Raw genomic sequence first — 20,437 nt, forward strand, 5'->3', positions numbered from 1 at the left:
TTTCTAATCCTTTAATCATTCTTGTGGCTCTTCTCTGAACCCTTTCCAATTGATCAACAGCCTTCTTGAATTGTGGACACAAAACTGGACACAGTATTTCTGTATTTTGCACTGGTGCAACTGCTGCTGAGATAAAATTACCTCTCTGCTCCTTGAGATTAACATTTGATGCATCCCAGGACTGCATTAGCCCTTTTGGCCACAGCATTACACTGGGAGCTGGTGTTCAGCTCATTATTGATCACGACCCCCAGATCTTTTTCAGAATCACTGCTTCTCAGGATAGTCTCCTGTCCTGTAAGTATGGCCTATATTCTTTGTTCCTAGAAGTATAATTTATAGTTAGCCACATATCGAGTGATCCAGATCTCTCTGTGTATCTGTGACCTGTCCTCTTCATTATTTACCACTCCTAACTGAAAATTTTATCAATGATGACTATGTTTCCTTCCAGGCCATTGATAAAAATGTTAAATAGCGTAGAACCACAAACTGATCCCTGTGGGACCTCACTGGAAACAACCATTTGATAATTCTCCATTTACAATTACATTTCAAAACCTATCAGTTAGCCAACTTTTAATCTATTTAATGTGTGCCATGTTCATTTTATATTATTCTCGTCAATGCCTTACAGAAGTCTAAGTATATTACATCAACACTATTCCCTTAAGCGCCAAACTTGTAATCTCATTAAAAAAGGTATCAAGTTAGTTTGACATAAACCCATGTTTATTGGCATTAATTATATTATCCTTCCTTAATTCTTTATCAGTGAAGTCTTGTATCAGCCGCTCCATCATCTTGCCCGAGATTGATGTCAGGCTGACAGGCCTATAATTACCTGGGTCATCCTGTTCACCCTTTTTAAATATTGGCACATTAACTTTCTTCCTGTCTTCTAGAGCTTCCTTGGGGTACCAAGACTTACTGAAAATCAACAGCTGAAAAAGAAATGGAAAATAAATTTTAAAATGTCTAAACTTTCAGCCATTTTGACACCGAATGTTAAAACTGTGTTTGAACCATTTTGAAATGAAACTTGACATTTCTAAATCCATTTTGTAAAGGAATTTAGCTAATTACGAAACAGTTTTGGGTTTGAACAAATTTTGTTTTGGGTTGAATGAAATGTTTTCAAGTTTTTTGTTCCTGCAAGAAAAAACAAATAAATCCAGTTTCAGTTCAAACCAAACTCCCGCACACAGTTTGGCCCCAGAACCACACACACACAAAGTCAATTATTTACTTAGGTCTGACCCTGCATTCAATATTTGAACAATGATGGTGAGTAGTGATTTGTCACATAAAACTGATGGTATTGTTTCTCTTTCCTGAGGTGGTGAATATAATTCCTATAATCAGGGAGGGACTTTCATGAAGCAAAAGGGTATCTGAATGTCTCTGGGAGAAAAGCAAGAATAGTAAATGTTACATTTCTCTTTCTTTATCATGTAGCCCTTGTTTGAAGCAATTTTCCTATATTAAACTTCCGTAAGAATGAATGACTACATGCAGAATTTAAATTGAATTTTCTCATCACATTTACACAAAATAATTGCGTGTGCAAATCTAGCTTCAAAGGATGCAGTCAGGTTCCTGTCTGCTTTTTTTTTTTACTGCCTCTGTATCAGCACTCTGTGGAGAGATTTTGGGAACCATATCTCTATACCAGGGATCATCAACCTTTGGCACGCAGCCCGCAGGCCAAGGGATGTGCTGGCTGCCGCTTCCCGCAGCCCCCACTGGCCTGGAGAGGCGAACCACGGCCAGTGGGAGCTGCGATTGGCTGAACCTGCGCATGCAGCAGGTAAACAAACCGGTCCAGCCCGGCCCACCAGGGGACTTACCCTGGCGGGCCGCGGGACAAACCTTGCAGATCCCTGCTCTATACTTTAAGGGGTGACCCATACAGAATGCACCACTTTCAGTGTGAGCATGTAAACTTGTAATAAGCTTTCCACAAACATTTATGAGAATAAAACTTAATCAACCCAAATGTTCTGAAAAAGCAAACAAAAGGGGAACATTTTATTTTTAAATTTGAATGCTCATAATTTTTGTAGTATTTGCCCACCTCTATTTTCTACATACTTACTGTGTTTATTAAGGGATTATATGAGTTAGCTGTAGATTTACATTACTTTTGTAACTTTACAGATTATTAGCGGAGAGACAAAAAAAAACATTAAACTCTGCTATGGAACTCACTGCCAACAGAAATCAGGTTGAACCACATCAGTGACCTACGGGTCATGTTGCAAGACTCCTTTCTGATGTCCATCTTCTGCTCCTGGAACTAATGATGGAAGAATAATTCCTCTAAACAAAGTAGTTTGAATCCAAGGGTAGAGGAATGGAATTTGACTCCTTCTCTAGAAGACAGGGATGTTCTTCTATGTTTATCTAACGTTACACTGACACTCTAGTGGTGAGTTCCACATAAATGCTAACAACCATTAGAGAAAAAAACCCTAGAGAAAGAAGTCTGAGTACACCACTACCTTTTTAGAACAGTTGTAATTTCATTAAAATAGGAACATAATTTAAAGATTATTCTCTGATGATTTACTCATGCAAATTGCACATAAAAGAAAACAGTACAGTTTGTGAAACATTAAAATGTAAAGACTTGAAATGATAAGTACAGAAGTAGTGTGACACGTCTCAAAACGGAATTCATGGTTGTACAACTAATAACTGTTTTCTCTATTTGCTGAACACAGACATGTTTATTATGGTTCTTTTCCCAACCCCATTCGTTAAATGCTTACATGTCTCCTCACACCTATGTAGACTTATTTTACAGGCACAACAGTTTTATTAAAAAAAAATCACTTGCATAAATAAGATAAAAAATGCCTTAGTGTTTAGGAAAGAGAATGATATTGTAACCAATGAGGTTTTATCTAGTTCACCAAAATTACAATGAAACATAGTAACTGTATAGCTTTCCTGTGTAATTCACATTTTGTGCCTTTGAGATAAATTCCCTTCTCACAAGACTTATGGTATATTTTACCACTGCGGAATTTTTTAGTAACTAACTTTTTTCCCCATGAAACTTGTAAAAGTATTTAAACATATGGATTTATCAACTCAAAAATTACTTCCTTGTTTTTAAAATACAAAATATTTAGAATTCCTATTTTCACACTTACAGCACTGAAATGACATACACACAATTCAGATATGTCTTTGTCCAGTTTTGATTATAGTATGATTGTATATTATACAAATTATGTTCTTCCTCTGTATTACCAATTACATTTCATAGATTTAAAAATGAATCTCATAAGGAATTTGATAGCACTGAGATTTAAAACAGTGTAGCATGGAGAAGGAAGAGAAAATGAACTACACAACCCATTATAAATGCATTAAATCTTTGTTATATACATAATGGAATCCTGTCTTACTGCCAAAATTTGCTACTCTTTTGCTATTATACGAAGTTTTCTGACCTGAAAGCACACATCTACTTTTTTCCCCCCAACATAATCTGTTGTAAAATATTGTACTGTATTTTGAACATGAGTACAGAATCCAAATAGGTAATGGCACATTTAAAAAACTCAATATCCTACAGACGACTGGATAATGAGAAAAAGTGTACCTACAATCATCTCATCAGAAACAAACGTACATCATGGAATGTTAGTTATCCAAGTTCACACTGTAAATAACATTTTTAAACTGCAATCTATCAGCCAGCATCACATTGAAGGCATCTTTAAACATTCAAGCAAAGACTGCTGGCATAAACTACTGAACCATCCTCACACACATACGCGCACATACACGCCACATTATAATTACATTGTTTCCAAGATATGGTAGATACTGATTTTTCCACAAGAAAGGTATCAAAATTTTGCTACTAAAAGATGACAGTGCTTACACAAGAATTAAGTACAAGTTAGCTTGCAAATACAAGACCATGATAAAGAAGAAGGGAAAAAGTGTTTAACAAAGGTTTTTTAGGCTTTTCTGGCATCCATACTCGTGTATGAGTAAACTCCTTAGTCTGTGATTCAAAAATCCACAACGTATCAAGCTAGCTATGAAAATTATTCCATATTTGATAACCCTGTATTGTACAATATCTTTTTACTGTTTTCTACTAGCCTACCAACAAAGGGTAATTGTAGATCATTGTTTTGACAGCAGAAATAAAGCTCCCGCTTTAAAATGAAAGTGTTGAAAAAATTGGCATCAGTTTTTAAAGAAAATCTAGTTAGTAATGACCCTCATCTAGTTTAGGTATGTGCACAAAAGTACTGTATGTCCCTACACCATACTGGCCCTGTTAAACAATTTAAAAAAAAAACACCAAACAAACAAAACAGTTAATAAGCCAAACAAAATGCTACACATGATACAAAGCAAACATTTTCTCCCAATGTTCTCTCTCTCATAATGTGCAAAACAATAAAAAGGCAAAAAGACTAAAAGCAAATGTACTATTACTGTCTTTTTCTCTTGCCTAGTGCTTTATGACCTTGCCAACATTACAAAGTCAATAGGGACTATGCAGAACTTTGGTATAAAATGTCACATAATATTACTATCACAGTCTTGGGGATGAGCTTTAATATTTCACCCCAAAGTTGGTTGAAATAATACCAAATTAAAAGTGAAATAAACCACATTGTACTTTACACACACTTTACACATTGAGCACAGAAAATAACTAGTAAATCATCTTTTTTTTTTTTTAAAAAAAATCCATCTTCTGCAAGGAGACTAGAAACTGCTGTTCAGTCTCCTCTTCATCTGCCCATCTCTAAAGCCAAATTTAAATTTAAATTTTAAAAATGAGTAATTTTAAGCTACATATTTTTTTAGATGGAGACTGGTCTTGATTTCCCTTTAAAGTCACAAATGTATATCTAAGAAACTGTTGCAATGCAAGTTTTTAATCAACTTCCTGAAGGCTGTGACTGGGAAGGTGGAGCCATAACGATCTGTGAAAGCACTGGCTCTGGACTCTGGTCCGCCATCTGGGTGAGAACGGACGTGGCTACGGCTTCTGCCTTGGAGGTGGAACTTACTCCATTGGAAGTGCTGACAGAACTATGCTGAATAGCTTCTGCATGTGGACTATTTGGCACTGAAATGTCTTCAGAACTGTCATCTTTATCTGCAGCTAAAGAAAAAAAATTCACTTGCTGTTTTTTCTAAAATATGCATAAAAAATGTTCAGCTAACAATACGAGTCCTGAAAATAATCACAATTAATAGCACATATACAAAGACATTTGTCAAACATTTATTTTTAGTATAATTGCTATATATATATATATATATATATATATATGTATATATAAAGATGAACAGGTAACTTGGTTCGTATTTTTTGATAAACAAAAACCAGGATAGAAGATTAGAATATTTATGGACACAGGTACATTTTCAAATGATTATTCCCACCTATTTAAAACCACAGTTAATTTTGGTTGATTTTCCATCTAGTGCAGGAACTGATGACTACAACACCTGAGCCTAATGATGCACACATATGAGAACAGTATTTATAGTCTAAATGCCACCAGCTGTTCTATAGTTATGTGAATTAATTGGATTCAGATTTTTTAAAAACCACAAGATACTGCATTTGACTAGTAATTCAGCAAGAGAATCATTCTCAGTTTGATCATTAATAATGTTTATGAAAATCACTCTCTGTAATACAGTAAATTGCTATTGCTCAGTTGGACAAGAAAGTTTTCAATATGCAAAATCTTCATTCTTTCAACAGGGTGAAATTCCATTTGTTTTGCTTAGCACTTAAATATCTGCCAATAAGAGTTAATTAATGTATGATATAAAAGTCTTTAAAAATCAGAAGACATCCAAGAACTTCTTTTGTTTGGCTTGCTCTGAATCAATGAAGTACTCAAATGAATTACCCAAACATTCCTGTCCCTAATTTTTTTGATCAGAAAATCCAAGTATTGAAAAAACAAAAAAATTTTCTTCCTGTGCAAATTTAGTGTTTTGTTTTTTTTTTAAAAAAAACAGAGGCACGATTTAACAGGAATTACTCTTTCAATAAATGCATCAGTCACATTTTACAACACAATCCTTCATTTCGAACAGAGAAAGTTCATATATATATGGGGCATTTTAGGAGATAAGGAAGCCAATATGAGATGTGAAATCCACTTAATAGATTATCTGATAGACATATATATTTAGATGAGAACATTGTTTAGACATCAAACTTTTATTTTATTTTTATATGTGATAATTGGTAAATTAATTAGTGTTTTAATTAAATCTCTTCTTCCATTATGTGGTTCACTGTGTAATCTCTATTTTTGATTAGTCAGATTGTTGAACAGGCATTATCAAGTGACAATAAATTGAGGAAGTCAGATTTTTTACCTGTAAGTGGTATCTTTCAGATAAAGTAATCTCAGTTCACAACAGGTTTTTGCTCATATAAAAATGGAAGGTTGAATGATAAATTTAACTGCAAGATTTTTTGGTACCATCCCAAGCTTCCTAGAATGTTGCTTGAGTCTCCTGCGGCAACTTCCAAAGCATTTACTTTTGCACTTAACTGAAATGGAGACAGACACCTGGCTAGAAGTTAAGGAGGAAAAGAGCTCCATTCTAAAATGGCGCAATCAAAATAAAGATTTTTATTGAATAGGGTATGCATAGAAAAACTGAATCCAAAACTAAAAAGGATGACAAAGACACAAACAAACACTGTCCAAGGAAGGATACACCAAAGTTTACAATAATAACTAAGAACCTAGCACGGACAACAAAAAAACCTTGAAGGTAGATTATTGTGGGCTGAGGTTTTTTCAGTGCAGAAATACCAATTGCAAGAATGAAAATTCACTGATGAGCAAGTCAATTCCACAACATAATGAGATCTTTATAGCAGTCCTATATCCACACTAAGAAGGGATTACTTTCAGAGACAGAAAGTAACCGTTTTACACAGTATTGCTTGAATAGAAGCAAAGTCAGACAAACATGCAAGTAGGCAGCCTTGCAAATGTATTCCAAAGAAATGTTAACTAGTATAACAGCATAAGAGTGGCCATACTGGGGCTCACCAATGGTCTATCTAGCCCAGTATCCTGTCTCTGACATCAGCCAGTGCCCAAATGCTTCAGAGGGAATGAACAGAACAGGGGAATTTCGAGTGACCCATCTCTGTTGTCCAGTCCCAGCTTCTGGAAACGGAGGTTTAGGGACACTCAGAGAATGGGTTGGATAATAGCCATTGATGGACCAATCCTCAATGAACTTAGCTAATTTTTTTAGCCTTGTTATACTTTTGGCCTTCACAACATCCCCTGGCAATGAGTTTCATAGGTTGACTGTACATTGTGGGCAGAAGTACTTCCTTCTGTTTGTTTTAAACCTGTTACCTATTAATTTCATCAGATGACCCATAGGTCATGTGTTATGTGCACAGCTAAATAACACCTCCCTATTCACTTCTGCCATATCACTCATGATTTTTTAGACCTCTGTCATATCCCTCGTTAGTCGTCTCTTTTCTAAGATGAACAGCCCTAGTCTTCTTAATCTTTTCTTGCATGGAAGCTGTACCATACCCCTAATAATTTTTGTTGTCCTCTGCATCTTTTCCAATTCTAATATATCTTTTTTGAGATGGACCAACTGGAACTGCATACAGTAATTCAAGATGTGGGGAATACCATGGATTTTTCAAGTGGCATTATAATATTTCTGTTTTATTATCACTTTCCTAATGGTTTCTAACATTGTTAGTTTTGGGGTGTTTTGTTTGTTTTTACTGCCACTGCACAGATGTGTTCAGGAAACTATCCATGATGACTCTTAAATTACTTTCTTGAGTAATTAAAACTTGTTTAGACCTCATCAGTTTGAATGTACAGTTGGGATTATTTTTTGGAAAGTGCATTACTTTGAATTTAATATTGAATTTCATCTGCCATTTTCTCACCCAGTCACCCAGTTTAGTGAGATCCTTTTAACTCTTCCCAGTCAGCTTTGGAGTTAACTAAGTTGAGTAATTTTGTATTGAGGTGGCAAAATTTGCCACCTCATGTTCACCCCTTTTTCCAGATCATTTATGAATATGTTGAACAGCACAGGTCCCAGTACAGATCCATGGGGGACCCTCTATTAGTCTTTCTCCATCATGAAAGCTGACTGTTCATTTTTAACCCTTTTTTTCTATCTTTTAACCAGTTACTGACCCATGATAAGGCCTACCCTCTTATCCCATGACTATTTAGTTTGCTTAAGAGCCTTTGGTGAGGAAACTTGTCAAAGGCTTTCTGAAAGTTAAAGTACTCTGTCAACTGGATTACCCTTGTCTAAGAGACTGGTGAGCCAGGAGTTCCCTTTACAAAAGCTGTGTTGACTCTTCCCCCCCAACACATCATGTTCATCTATGTGTCTGATCATTCTGTTCCCTACTACAGTTTTAACCAATTATCTGCACTGAAGTTCAGCTTACGAGCCTGTAATTTCCGGGATTGCCTCTGGAGCCTTTTCTAAAATATGTGTTACATTAGCTACCTTCCAGTCATCTGGTACAGAGGCTGATTTAAGCGATAGATTACATACCAGAGCTAGCAGTTCTGCAATTTCATATTTGAGTTCTTTCAGAACTCTAGGTGAATACCATTTGGTCCTGGTGACTTAACACGGTTTAATTTATCAAGATGATCAAAAACCTGCTATACTGACACCTCAGTCAAGCACAGTTCCTCTTACTTGTCACCTAAAAAGAATGGCTTGAGTGTTGGGATCTCCTCTGCAGTGAAAACCAATGCAAAGAATTCATTTAGCTTCTCCACAATGGCCTTGTCTTCCTTGAGTGCTCCTTTAGCACCTCGATCGTCCAGTAGCCCCACTTACTCTGGCAGGCTTCCTGCTTCTGATGTATTTAAAAAAACAGGGTAATGTTAGTTTTTGTGTCCTTAGCTAGTTCCTCTTCAAATTCTCTCTCAGCCTCACATGTTATATTTTTACATTTGACTTGCCAATGTTTATCGCCTTCCTATTTTCCTCAGTAGGATCTGACTTCCAGGTTTTAAACTGCGCCTTTTTGCTTCTCACCACTTTTACTCTCCACTCTTTATCCATGGTGGCATTTTTTTGGTCTTACTTTTTTTTTTTTTAAATTTGGGATAGACATTTAGTTTGAATCTCTATTACGGTGTTTTTTACGGTGTTTATGGAATGAGTCCTATTTCAAGAGTGCAGTGCTGACCCTTTGGAACAGACTGCTACAAAATCCCTATTAATTTAGATAGCATGTTTTTGTGGACTTTGTTCTTTTTTTTTAAATGGATGCTTCAAACATCAAAGGAGACAGAAATGGTATCAGAATAGGAGGGGAAGCTCACTGACTGGTGGCTGTTTTCACACATCTCAAAAGATCATGTGGCAAGGGAATGCAGCAAGATAAAGAAAAAGGAGATAGAACAAATGGCTTCAAAAGCTGTTCAAGTTCCTAAACAGGGCTGTAGCCACCCATGGTGGGGAGCAGGGAGGGAGGAAGGGTGGGAGAGAGAGGGAGGGAGAGAGTTCATTCATTCATTCATTCAGCGTGCACCATTTGGTAATGGTCATATCCTTGGTATTCCATACCCCATTTCAAGCAGTATACAAACCTCTATTGATGTAAAACCAAATAAAAAGAGAGATGCAAAGAGGTTAGAGATTTGTCCCTGAAAAATAATGGAAACTTCAATGCAATTTCCTGTATTTTACAAAATGAAGAGATTTAAAAAACAACAACATTTTATGAAACTGACAGGAGAGCTGTGAAGTGTCCCTTCTTTCTTGGAGAGACTAAGGAGGTAGTGGATGGGGCATCACTGGAGAAAAGGATGTACAATGGGGACTCCCAGCTGACACACCTCTTCTTCCTCTGTCAGGTGCTGCTGTTACTGCTCCACCCATTGACAGAAAATACTGAAAGTCCCAGAAACTTCTCAACCTATACACCAGCTCCTTCTGCTGCTCACACTTCAGAGTCCCCTGCCTGGTGAGTCCTTCATATCACCCGCAGACAAAGGCAGACAAAGGCTGGAATTAAGAACTTCCCTTTGAAGAGCAAAAAATTCTACTCAGTGGAAATATAGTGCACTTAGAGAACTACTTGACACCAAAGGAAACTTTTTCTCCTAAATCTGAAGTCAGAAATGGAGGTGGGAAATTTTCCAGGGTATAAAAAAAAGACAGAATTGCATTCTGACACAGCTATTGAACAATTAACCTTTGGAAGTGGGCTACCACGTAGACTAGAATGTGTTGGAAGTAGGGTATTTTGAAGAAATTTACAACAAGCTTCAAAGTATGGGCGAATGCCTTCTGGGTACACTAAAAAGTATTGCTACACACTAGTCAGACATCCAAATGGGAAAAAACTGCAAACACTTTCTGCCAAAGGTGTAGTATGACTAGAGCTGGTTGAAGTTTTTTGACCAAAACTGGAGATTTGGGTCAATCAAAACATTTAGTGAATGTGTGCATTTTGCTATATTGTTTTAGTTGAAAAATTCTTTCAAAAAAAATCTGAAAATATAAACCAACGTTTTCTAAATGAAAATTGTGATTTTTCTATTTGAAATTACTTTGTTTTAGATTTCCTTCAATTTTATTTTTAAAAGATAAAGCTCAAAAGTGAAATGTTTTGGGTCAAACAAAACATTTCACTCTTTCCAATTTTTTTTTCCTTCGAATTTTTCATTTGCTGCTTTTTTTTTTCTGGAAATGCCAGCAAACCGAAAAAATCAGTTATTCACACAGTTGTGACAGCTTACATAAGGTTGGTGCAAATGCACAGAACGGACAGAGTCAAGTGCAGAGTGCAATACTGAAGATGAAGTCTCCAGAGATAAAAGCAGATACTGAGGGCGCAAGGGGACTATGGGAATATGTAGGTCAATATCTAGACAATTCTACAGTAGCCAGAAAATTCTCTAGGGTGGTGGCTAAATCACTGAAGGGGTTGACTTATCCTGAACAATTTGTAGGCAATGGATTGACATAATTATTGTAATGGCTGGACCCCAATTGTTTCTTTACAATTAACTAGAGCAGGAATCAAAAAATGTTTGATTCAATCATGACTCGATTACAATCCCTATTTTTATTAAGCTTTATTCAAATGCAATCATCTAGCATTCTGGAAGCTTCCTGAATCTTTACTAACAAACAGAAGTAATGTCCTCACACCTACAACTCTCCAACTACCCTCTGCCCCTTCAAGATTATTCATCCTCCCTCATTTCTCCCCATCCTCCACACCAAGAAGAAGTTTAAGAGACTATATAGGCTTTGCAGCAGCGTATTCCTGAAACTGGGTCTGAGATGGGACTATAGATAGAAAACTTAGGTTTAGATTTCTCTTGTAGATTACACATACGATTTAAAAATTTTGTTTAAGGGCTTGTTGAAGAAATTTCCTAAACAACTGACCAGTAGCATATCTGCTTGGGAAGGACATGAATTTATACTTGGCTGACAACTGTTACATTGCTTCAGGGTTTCCTCCAAACAGCCTCATGAAATGTAATCACTTCTCTTTTTGCCTTTTCTGGTTTCTCGCCTCAGAAGCAGGTGAAAGGTACTTAAAGTAACTGGAAAATGCTAGTAAGAAAGAGAGACCTTAGTACTTGTGTTTTTCACTCTATGTGAAGCAGAAGTTGTTCAAAAGATCTTTTAAAGATACCTAAATAAATGTCAAAAAATCCTGCAATGCCATTGTTTGCTTCTGCCTGTTTAAGTGCGTTTTAAGTGAAACCCCATTAAATTGTGGACCAAATTGTTAAAGCCATGTCCGCAGGATATAAATTAACTGTGTCCCAGCAGCACACAATACCTTGCACTGCAGGAGCATTCTAATTCTGCCTCTTTTATACCACACAAGATGATAAGAAACTATTTAATACTTTTAAAAAAGTTCAGCTAACATGGTCATGCTGCTGATGTAGATAGGACATAACTTCATTAATATTTTTTTTTAAAGATTTGAAGTTATTTTCTATTCATGCCACAACCACAAACATTAACTAAAACCATTTTAATTGGTACTTGCTATGACTCATCATATAGTCTTGCACAAGTCACTTTATGTGTGTGTTGCCCCAATATCTGTAAAATTAAGATATTATTTAATTCTCTCAGAGATATTGTGAAGTGCTTTGGACATAACACTTATACAGAGAGAGATGAGTTTGGTGTGTATGCGCATTCTTTATCTACTTACATGTACCTAGATCATCCCCATACCATATTACTCATTACACTAATCCTGTAGATCATTATTTTGTGTGGCACTGCGCCAAAGGCTTTAAAAAAATACTAAGTGAACTATGCCTGCACGTTCCCTTCTGAACATCTTTTTATACTTATTTTAAAATGTCGTTCCTTTTTTCAAAAATAGATATTTTATCAACTTTACATTCTCTGTTCTGGTTAGTAGTGAGTTAGTTTGACTTTGTCTTTTATAATGAAGACAAGCCTAAGAACTTCAAGATCTGCAGTGATTTATAAATACTGAAGCATTTTTGCAAGTATGAAGGTCAACAGTATTACTAAACATTTAGTTTTTAGAATTTTAATGAAAAAAATCCTTAATTTGGAATTATCTGCCAGTCTATTTAAAAAATGCATACTTTAATAATTTTTCATGCAAATCCAGAGAAACACATGTATCTTCCAACCAGCAAAATTCAAGAAACCTAGCCTGTTTAGGAAAACCGTGCATGCATAATGGTATCTTCTAGTAGCTTCTATATGAAATTATGTTGTTCTGTCAGATGGGAGCCATAATGGCTTCATTCCTGCAGCAATCATTGTTAATATAAATCCCGAACATATTTCTATATGGTTCCAATTTACTCCAAGATGCTATTTTCCATCCTGTCAAAATGACTGGAGATCAAAGGACTAAGATTTATAAGCTCAAACTGACAAAATCAGTGTTCTAAATATATATGGCAACAGAGAGTTGCTAAATCTCCTGAATCTTTTAAATTAAAAAATATTGCCCATTCTGATGAAACTGCTTACAATGACTACAAGTAAAGATGGTGGCCATTAAGTTTTATCGCAAGCACCTGAGGAACTGTTTGCATGCAATACAAAATGTTCCTTTATTCTCCCGAATTACTGACACTGGCAAATTAAAATGAAGTGGCTACATATGGCAGAAACAATCTTCACATTTACAAATATCCTGAAATATCACTAAATCATAAAAACGAAAGCTGTGGGTTATATATTATGAATGTTGCCTAATGCATTCCCAGCTCAGTTATTTGTTACGAATTTGTGTACAATGGACAAAATTGGCCATTTATTCTACAACAGCAGCTGGTTCTAGCTCTGTGCATCATATCCAAAAAAAGAAGTTAGAAGTAAGAAAAGCACAATTAACTTCTAAAATGCTTCAAATGTGAAAAATTAAGTGAATAACAAACTTTATTTTACAGTTTTACTGATTTCAGTTTAACTTGAGAATTCTCAGTAAGTCCTTCACTATTAGAATCCTATTTTAAAAATTCAAAACATCTTAAATTCGTATGACAAACAACAGTTATTTTAAGTCAAAACAATCTCAGGGACAGCATACAGTAAGAGCCAGGAACCTGCATCTGATTATTTTAATGGGTTGACTGATCCTGGATGTGCTAGTAAATAAGGACAGCTGTTACCCTCCCCTCAATGGAAATCTCATTATGAAATGGAAGAAACAAGGACCTTTCATCTTACCTAAGATAATGCATTACAGAGATTGTTCACCATATACTGTCAATATTTTAATCATATATACTAGAAGCAGCTATTGCAGCTTAGAGTCCTTTAGTATTAATTATGGGTATACACTTATAGAAAAACCAACCAAAACTGTCTTTAAACTTCAGATAATCTACAACATTTTTTAAACTGAAAGCATTTAGAAAAATAGTTGCAAAATATCATATATTCGTTCCTGTCTTGCAATAAGCTTGCAGAATTTTATATATTGAATGTTAAATATTATAACTGCACTTCTCATTTTTAATGGTTGCTCAGTTCACTTTGGCAGTATTTCACTGATGCAGCCTAAGGCTATAGGTAATGGAACATTACTCACTCTGATAGCCAGATTTCTTCTGCATGGCGGTTACAGGGCAATCTTTATGAGCCAGAAGAAGCTGTTTCAGCTGTGCCACTTCATTTCTCAGCAGGGTGACTTCATTCTAAAGGAGAAGAAAGTTATGCACTTTACCAGGCTCAGACTATGTGCATTTCAGAGGTATGTATTAACAGTCTTAAATTTTACAAGATCTTTGAATGCTCATTTAGGGGTAAATAAAACACAGTACACATTTCCATGGCTGCAGATGGCAAAAAAAACCCAACTATTTTTGACTTTAGAACACTGTAATATTAAACTATAGATATTACTTGTAAAAAGATTTTTTTTTTAATAATAAATGCCATTACATTTATTGTATTACATTTTGTAGTTAGTAGACTGCAGGTTCTATACATAGTCCAATTCACATGATCAGACTGTTTTAAGTCTCTTCTAGATGATTTTGTAGGTTATCTTTCAACCACGTAAACCTAATTTTAACCATCCACATTAACCATATAACATATGTTATAACCCCGAATATGCTCAGTGAGTGTGGAAAGAATTTTTTTTATAAACACATTTAGACTCTATAAAAGAGTACCTCCCTACAAAATGTAACAGGATTGATAACAGGAGAGTGATCTATCAATGTTCTGATTTTATTTTTTTATAGCCATTAACAGGAAACAATCAGTATGCAAAAATCAAGTAATGGGAATGAGAACAAACGCACTGTAGGAAAGAAGAATTAATAATGATACACTCAGATGCAGTGTAACCTAGTAGAGCACTAGACTGGGACTCAGAACAACTGGATTCTGTTCCTGGCCTGCTGGGTAACCTTGGGCAAGTCATTTCACCTCTTCGTGCCTACGTTTCCCAATCTGTAAAAAAGGGATAATGATACTGGCCCTCCTTTGTAAAGTACCTTGAACTCTACTGATGAAGAGCCTGATAACAGCTGGTATTATATTAGACAAGAATCAAAATTAAGAACAGCGTGACATTTTAGACATTGTAACTATTTTTTAAAAAAATAGTTACAAACTGTCTTAAGCAACATCATATTTTTTACAAAACATTAAGTTACCTGTCAATATTTGCTGCTCCCGTATCTTTTCAAAATGTATTTTCAATGCAAGTTTTGATGGTTTAATTTTTGCATCAAACAAAAATCCTTCATAGAAATATGCATATTAAAGAGGAGTATGTTCTCACAGTAGCTTATGAAACTTGACAGAGCAAAAAATTGTTCAGTTTATCAGTGTGTTACTATATTCAGTAAAAGAGGGGAATAAAGGAAAGAACGGAAGAAAATTAGGTCTGAAAGAGGTCCTTGAAGATAAAATTATGTCAAATATGGTATATATTAGCTTGGAGGTTAGAAATAAAACACTATGGTTTTTAAAAGAACTGAAAAGAACAAAGGCTAAAGAAATAAAATTTATTTGAGAACAGACTTTGATAGTTTACTTTACCTTGCACTAAACAAATGTAATTCTACAAATGAACATTATTATTAAAAATGTGATTTTTATTTCAAAGGGATAATGTTTTCCTTTAAAACCCCCAACTCCTACATTCTCATACTTGCAATGCCCCTCTTAGCAACTTAGCAGGTATTTCTTTTCTATTTGGTCCCCCAACATTGCTTGAACAGATACACTGAAAGTAAACATAGCTAGGCAGAGAATGATAATTCTGTTTCACAGAGGATTTCAAGATTTCTAAATTGTATTTTGTTCCTATTTGTGACAACCCCCCAAAATTTCAAATATTTAGGGAAATGGAATTACTGTTTTCTGCCCAGCTTTATAAGTCCTGCCTCCTGGGCAGTCCACGTGGCAGGTTGCCCTGGACCCCTGGAAGCCCCGGTGCTGAGACTCAGGTTCTCTGTCAGCCAGCCAGCCAGGCTGCTGAGGAGCCCAGGAGCTCAGGCTGATGAGCAAACGAGTTGGTAGGAAACCAGGCAACTTTTGAAACTTGCTTTGCACACAGAGTTCCATCAGAAACCTACCCAGTCTTCAGTGGAATTTCATCAAAATTGACATTGTCCTGTGGAATGCTCCAATTTCAATGGTCAGAAATTCAGAAAAAAAATGTTCATGAAATTTTTCTTGACTAGCTCTAGTAAATAGGTGTTTGTCTACTGAATTGGCACAAAAGATACCTGAATAGTTCTGAGAATAGGGTATGTGAATTTAACGTTGCTGCAGAAGGAGCAGAGAGAGCTCGAGATTGTAAATTTACTTTCACTCCTCAGGGTACATCCTATGTAAATAGTAGTTTATTAAGATATAAAGATAAGTTTAAAAAAAAAACAAAACAAAAAACCAAACAAACAGTTTGGTCTCCTTTTAGGAGACGGCCATTTTGACTCCAGAGAATATTCTCAACAAGATGTAGCAATTTTAAACGTGTTGACTATTCAGCCTACATTAGATTGTGTCCTTTTGCTTTTTCCTGTCCACGTGTGTCTAATTTTTATGAAAATTAATTCTGAACAATTCCATACACTAATGGCAGATAGAAGACGAGGTGGGTAATTATCACCATAACTCCAGAATGTTTTGAAAAAAGATAATTGTTGAAAAAGTATTTTATAGCCTAATCCCACGTAGTTTTTAAATTTTTTTATTTTTTTCTAATAAAAATATGGAAAATAACTCAAAACCTTTATATTTAAGCAGACTTGAAAGTGAAAGATGAAATGTCAGATTCTTATATATAAAATTTAAAAAACTCTGGAGGTATCTAACTCAAACTAGCATCATCATTTACAAGTGAGATGACGCAAAAACACCACCAGCTAACAATGGCATATACTATATATTTATCAGTGTTTAGTACTAACAGATACCACGCATTTGAAGTTAGTCTTACATGATTTTGATGAAAGTATGAAATTAATCATTCTTAAGTGTACCATAGTGTATATGTAAGTACTTACGTTGTATACAGCATGAAGACTAATGACACACAAGTTCAAGTAAGGGCAGTCATCTGGATATTATTAGAAACCAGTTTTGGAAGGTAATGAAATCAGAATAGAGTGTAATAAAGCTAGACCCAACCTCTATATTCCCTAGCATATTTTTGCTCTGTACATGACAGTTTGAGGTTTCTTCTCCTAAATCTTCATATATAGTATTCTTTACAGAAAACAGGAAAATGGAAGGAAAACAAAGGAGGAATACTTAAACTGGTGTAATAAAAAATGAAAATTTAGATTCATGGCACCGGGCAGGTGAGCTGTCACATCACTAATGTATTCAGATACCATGACAACATCAAGAAGCTAAGTAAATGGACAAATATTTGGTTAGATGCAAATAAATATGAAATACATCTTGAGCAAAGTAATAGTGATGAAATACACATTTTCTAAATTCAGAGATTTCAAAATACACTATCAGAAAGAAAATTTGTGGAGAAAAACTAAGTCTCTATTAGATTCCTCATAGCTTGTTTCAACATATCTGTATTCCCCCAGCCAAAAAATACTCTCTTTCTGCCTCCAATCCTCATGAGATTCAGCATGAGAACCTCTCTGGCCTGTTGTTGGTTTCAGCCAAAAGGTAACAGGTCCAGACTACATGTATTTGTATATAGTCTATGGAATGGATTAAGCATTTTTGTTGCACAAGGGATTGGGGGTGTGTGTGTGAAAAGGCAACACCTGTGATGTGTCTGTTCAAGTCACCATAAAGAGGGAGCCATTCAGAAGGGATTACATTATAGGGAAAGTGAAAGGATTATCCTAAAGGAAACCCTATATAAAAACGGGTAAGAATGTGCGGCAAGCTCTTCACGGGCCATGCCCCCTCCCCGCCAGGAGCAGCAGCATCTGCAGGGCCCTGGGCCATCCCCCACCGCCAGGAGCACAGTGGAGCACACTGGCCGTGACTTTTTGGTTATTGCCCTTGACCTGTCTGTGACTTTTACTAAAAAAATACCCGTGACTAAATCATAGCCTTAGTTATAGTAAAACAGACAACAGAGTATGTTTTATTGTTACAGGAATACTGTATTCTGCAATATTTCTGTAAGGCACAGAGGCAATACTTAGAATTATATATAATGTTTGAGATCTTTTAACAAGGAAACATATTGGCTGAGAAAGCCGTCCACAAAAGCAAACAGAATACAAGTTTTAAAAGATTGCATGTGTGGGGCAACTGATGTAGAAGAGCTTGTATTAAAGAAGAGACTTTGCTGGTCTAACTGAAAATATTGAATGTTATTGAGGTGATGCAATTAATAGACATTTGTACTACATATATAATAAAATAGAATAGTATCATTTAAAACCAAGAAAATGAAGGGAAGCAATGGGAATTATACACAACCGTTTAACTTAAGAAGGAGATAGGATACTGGACAGTACCAAGGAAGGTTAAAGTAGACTTTATTTGTATAGAAGTGTGTTTATGGGAAGCTAAGAGAACATGCAGTAAAATATATATCATGTAGAAATTACATCAGAAAGAATATCCAGTCTCATCTTCCTATTTCTATATGTATTGTTTCGTGTCTTCATTCTAAAAACCCTGTGAAATTTAACACAACACTGTATGATACTTGAATTTAGGACTACTACTTATTAACGTTGGTGAAAGACAGTTGTTTTTGTTCAATAGCTCAATACAACTTTCAGTCTTTATGAAATCAGTCTATTTTTAGACATAGCTTAATGATGTCAACAGTAAAATTCAGCTGAGCAGGGCATTTAGCTATTAAACAAAATATGAACTATTAAACCCTAGCATGCAGTCTGTAAAACTATGCTAAGGCAAAGCTCCAAACTTATTACATTTACTATTAAATAGAACGTAAGTAATCATGGGTCATTACTGCCCACTATGCTGATCAGCTGTGCCAGGCTGTCAAGTGAAGATCTATTATGGAAATGCAGGATTGATTAATGTTTTCACATAAAGTACAGTTTAATTATTTCTTTGACATTCAATTTTCTTTACAAGTCATTCTGTTCTTCACAGTTAACGGTTTTGGTATTGGCAGACGGAAAGAAATTTCTTTCCCCTGAATTCACTGTTACTGAATTAACTCTTGACAATCTGGAAGCCAAACGCTTCTCGTATTTTTTTTTTTAAATGAAGAAAGTCTCTAGGTGTAGATATGGGCCTAATAATGCTAACAGATAAAAGCTATAGAACAGCCACCTAAGTAAGTTTACTCTTATTAGCATAATCCCACTGATCTCAATGGGACATAAATAATGTCACCCATGTGTTTAAGTGGTTGCAGCATCAGCACAAAAGGCACAAAGTAACACAAAATTTTATCTCACTGGTGACCTGACTGGCTTTCCCATTTGTCTCAAAATTTACTTCTATTGCCAACAACATGTGACAAGCCAGATTAATGGAAATACAAGCAGTGGAGAATTAAAGAATTTTTGAGCTTCTTTTTAGATTTGTGGAGTCTAGCAAATGTTTACCAACTGTTTTCTCCAAATAGCTGCCCGGTCCTTTTTAACAGCTACAAGCATTTATGGTGAGACAGCTAATTTAAATATAGATATAAGACAACTACATTACTTTTACTAAAATATCCAAAGAATTGCTATAATTTTATAATATGTCTATAAAATGGAATTTTGAACATAGATACTGAGTATAGCAAAAACAGAATTCCTTTTACAGTTAATGAAAAGCAGAAGTGTACTAGGACATTTTGCAACTATAAAGCACTAAAAAATGGTATTAAAGAAGTGGTTAGAATGAATATAGTATATTATATTTAATTAAAAGTTTTAAATTCCACCATAAATATTTGCTGTAGGCAGATATCTGGCATGGTTCTCAAGCTCAGTCATTAATAAATTGCAAACAATATGTTATTTAGCTTGTTTTAAGTTATTGGAAAATTAAAAAATAGAGAGAGTTATGGATTTAAGTTTGTGTATTAGTAAAACTTGAAAATAACTTTGATTAAGAAAAAAAAACCACTTACCTTTCCATAACTGTTGTTCTTCAAGATGTGTTGCACATATCCATTCTACTGGAGGTGTTTGCATGCCCCGAGCACAGTAACTGGTAATTTTTCCCTCAGTGGTAATGGTTGGGGCGGCTCGGGCCATCTGCTCATATACTATGCCACGCTGGTACAAAGGGCCCAGCCAACCCTATGCCCCCTCAGTTCCTTCTTTCTGGCCAACTCCAATACAGAGGGGTAGGACGTCAGGTTGTGGAATGGATATGTGCAACAAATCTCAAAGAACAGTTAAAGAAAAGTAAGTAACCGTTTTTTCTTCTTCGAGTGCTTGCACACGTCAATTCCACTGTAGGTGACTCCCAAGCAGTTACATAG

General features: G+C 35.4%; 1 protein-coding gene across 50 annotated transcripts in view; it reads right to left on the reverse strand.

Moving 5' to 3' along the window:
• Positions 1-664: 664 nt before the first annotated feature.
• The window catches only part of ATF2 (activating transcription factor 2), a 90,708-nt gene continuing 70,935 nt past the window's right edge, over positions 665-20,437 (reverse strand). For 19 of the 50 annotated variants that reach the window (XM_037911941.2, XM_043525863.1, XM_043525865.1 and 16 more), the window contains 3 exons: positions 14,117-14,222; positions 5,055-5,149; positions 666-944 (listed from right to left, as the gene is read on the reverse strand). In XM_037911941.2, the coding sequence (XP_037767869.2) occupies positions 711-944; positions 5,055-5,149; positions 14,117-14,222 (435 nt within the window). In that variant the 3' untranslated portion in view covers positions 666-710. Of the gene's footprint in view, positions 5,150-14,116; positions 14,223-20,437 lie in introns of those variants that run through there. The other 31 variants (XM_043525898.1, XM_043525886.1, XM_043525888.1 and 28 more) reach the window with 11 other exon arrangements.

Source organism: Chelonia mydas, chromosome 11 (genome assembly GCF_015237465.2).
Source record: "Chelonia mydas isolate rCheMyd1 chromosome 11, rCheMyd1.pri.v2, whole genome shotgun sequence".
Lineage (NCBI taxonomy): Eukaryota > Metazoa > Chordata > Testudines > Cheloniidae > Chelonia > Chelonia mydas.